Below are 2372 nucleotides of genomic sequence, written 5' to 3' on the forward strand. Positions count from 1 at the left end.
TGAGTTTGGAAAAGTCCCGAGTTAATTAACTTACTTTTAAATATTGATAGGAAATAAAATTTTTCAGTAAAGATCACATATTTATTTGCGAAATGAAACTGTTTCGTTAGACACAATTATTGAAATAACGTTAACTGTTTGAATAGACAATTTACTGTTCCTACAGATTAATTTGTTCCTTAACGAATATCCGTTAATAAACATGTCAAATCAATAATATTACAGAGCTGTTTTCTATAAAAGTAAGTGTGGTATGAAATAATTTCTAATAATAAAATATTAATAAGATCACAATCTGAGCTTTAAACTTACAGCTAGAACGCTTATTGTAATTTTGTATTATTTATTTTTTGTGTTTAAATTGCATAGAATACATCTATTTAAAAAACGGTATTAGTGATTCCGCTGTAAAAAAAATTGCGAGTAACAATGCTAATAGTAAATTTGCCAAAAAAGATACATAGCAAGTAACAGCTCCAATAGTAAAATTGTGTAATTGTAATATCAATCTTTGCGAAGCGGTTTTCTAGAATTTCTATCAATTCGATTTAATAAAGGCCCAGCTTCGTTACTGACTCCCTGTTGTGCGTTTTTATCTAACAATCATCGTGTTCCTTTTTTAAACATTCAGCACAGTAAATTTCATCGTCATAGCTTGAACATCCCTCTGAAGGTTTAGTTTGACCGCACATCGCGCACGTAGGCCTCTCGGCTTCTTCCTCTAATTCATCCACATCGGCTTCATATTTGCTTAAATTTGCTTCTGCTAAAATTTTCGCAATTAACTTCTTTGATATATGAGTCTCATCATCATCATCCATATCATTGGTTGAGTGCTAAAAAGAAGGAAATTTGTTTATGTAACATTTAATTCTACATAAATCATTGTTTATGCAACAAATTCTGTACCTTACTGGGTTTATCGCTAACATCCTGCAGTGACCTTAATCTTGATTGAATTTCAGTATCTGAGTCACTACTTGAAGATAGTTCTAATTGTTCAAGGTACTCTTGTAACAAATCATCTGTTTTTTGTTGATCTGTCCTATTATCCACTTCATGTATCTACAAAAAATGAAGTAAATATCTATAACTTATATTAAAATATTACTACAGTCTTTTATTAATATTTACATACATTTATTTTGTGATGACTAGCATTTGGATCTTCATCTTTTAATAGTGCTAATCTTTTTCTTATTTCATCCACACTTAGAGCTGTGGTTTTGTCCTCTTCTTTTAATTTTCTTAATCTATCAACTATCTCTTGATCAGCAGGTTCTAAGCCTTTTTTAAACTTGTCCCAGTGATTTGTGTGCTTGTACATTACAATAGGAGGCTTCACTGGATTTTCCAACGAATCTAATCTATGTAAAATAAACATATTAAATTATTTTGCATAGGTTTCCTACATTACAATTTAATCATATTATTTATTAAATATATATTACTTTTTAGTGATATCCACTGGAGCTATTGGTTTTTCTTGTTCATCCAACATAGTAGAATTGTTATTGGAATTTGACATATTTTTAAACCTGCGCTTATAAAAACAACGTCCACAGGTTTTTTTCACTCCTTTATCTGGAATATCACATTTATATTTGAGGCACTTACTGCAGCATGAAAAGCCACAACCTGGGCAATCATCCTAAATGTCATGAAAACAATAAAATATTGTGAAAATAAAGGTGTATTAAAAGTTGGTCTAGCGTGATTGTGCAGTGCACAAACCTAACCTAATTTAAATGACGAATAACTATATCACGAAAAACAGCGACTTACTTCTCTTGTAAAAAATGAGAATTTTGTTTGACAAATATTGCATGACATATTGAATTCACTTTTAAAACTTGGCTATGATGTTATCACGGATGTGACATTAAATTGTTTAGCATATTTGTTTATGAAAGATTCTAACGTATAAGCGACCAAACTACGTAGAATGGCCTATATATCAACAGATTCGAAGATAGTATACATTATGCTATGGAAGATATTAGATATTTCCTTTTAATGAATTAGATTACATTTTGAAAATATTTCAGAAACAGTGACGCAAATGTTTGTTGAAGAAGTAAAGTAGTAGTTCATAAACAAATTTATCTAAAAGTCTAACGTCATTCTTTATAATTATTACAGTAGTATCGTGCAAATGCGCATCTTCAGCTGCATTAAGCTATCAAAGCCTGCCCAAGCATTTAAACCAATAATTACTTATTTTTCTTATTTATTTGTAAATAAATGGTAATAAAGTATATAAAATACTTTGACACCTTTATAACTGCATTCTTAAACAAATTTGGGACATTACACTTTAATACACATTTATTGATGTCTTACTACGATGTAACAATAAAATAAAATGAAAA

At 29.5% G+C, this 2372-nt stretch overlaps 1 protein-coding gene across 1 annotated transcript; it reads right to left on the bottom strand.

Annotated features, from left to right (window-relative positions):
* Positions 1-408: 408 nt before the first annotated feature.
* On the bottom strand, positions 409-1935 carry LOC108578881 (abscission/NoCut checkpoint regulator). The gene is made up of 5 exons (XM_017942291.1): positions 1786-1935; positions 1452-1651; positions 1139-1367; positions 910-1065; positions 409-836 (listed from the first exon to the last, which is right to left on the bottom strand). Exons 1-5 carry the CDS (start codon positions 1831-1833, stop codon positions 597-599), a joined length of 873 nt encoding a protein of 290 aa, XP_017797780.1. The 5' UTR covers positions 1834-1935; the 3' UTR covers positions 409-596.
* Between the last annotated feature and the right edge of the window lie 437 nt (positions 1936-2372).

Source organism: Habropoda laboriosa, unplaced genomic scaffold, assembly GCF_001263275.1.
Source record: "Habropoda laboriosa isolate 0110345459 unplaced genomic scaffold, ASM126327v1 scaffold62, whole genome shotgun sequence".
NCBI lineage: Eukaryota > Metazoa > Arthropoda > Insecta > Hymenoptera > Apidae > Habropoda > Habropoda laboriosa.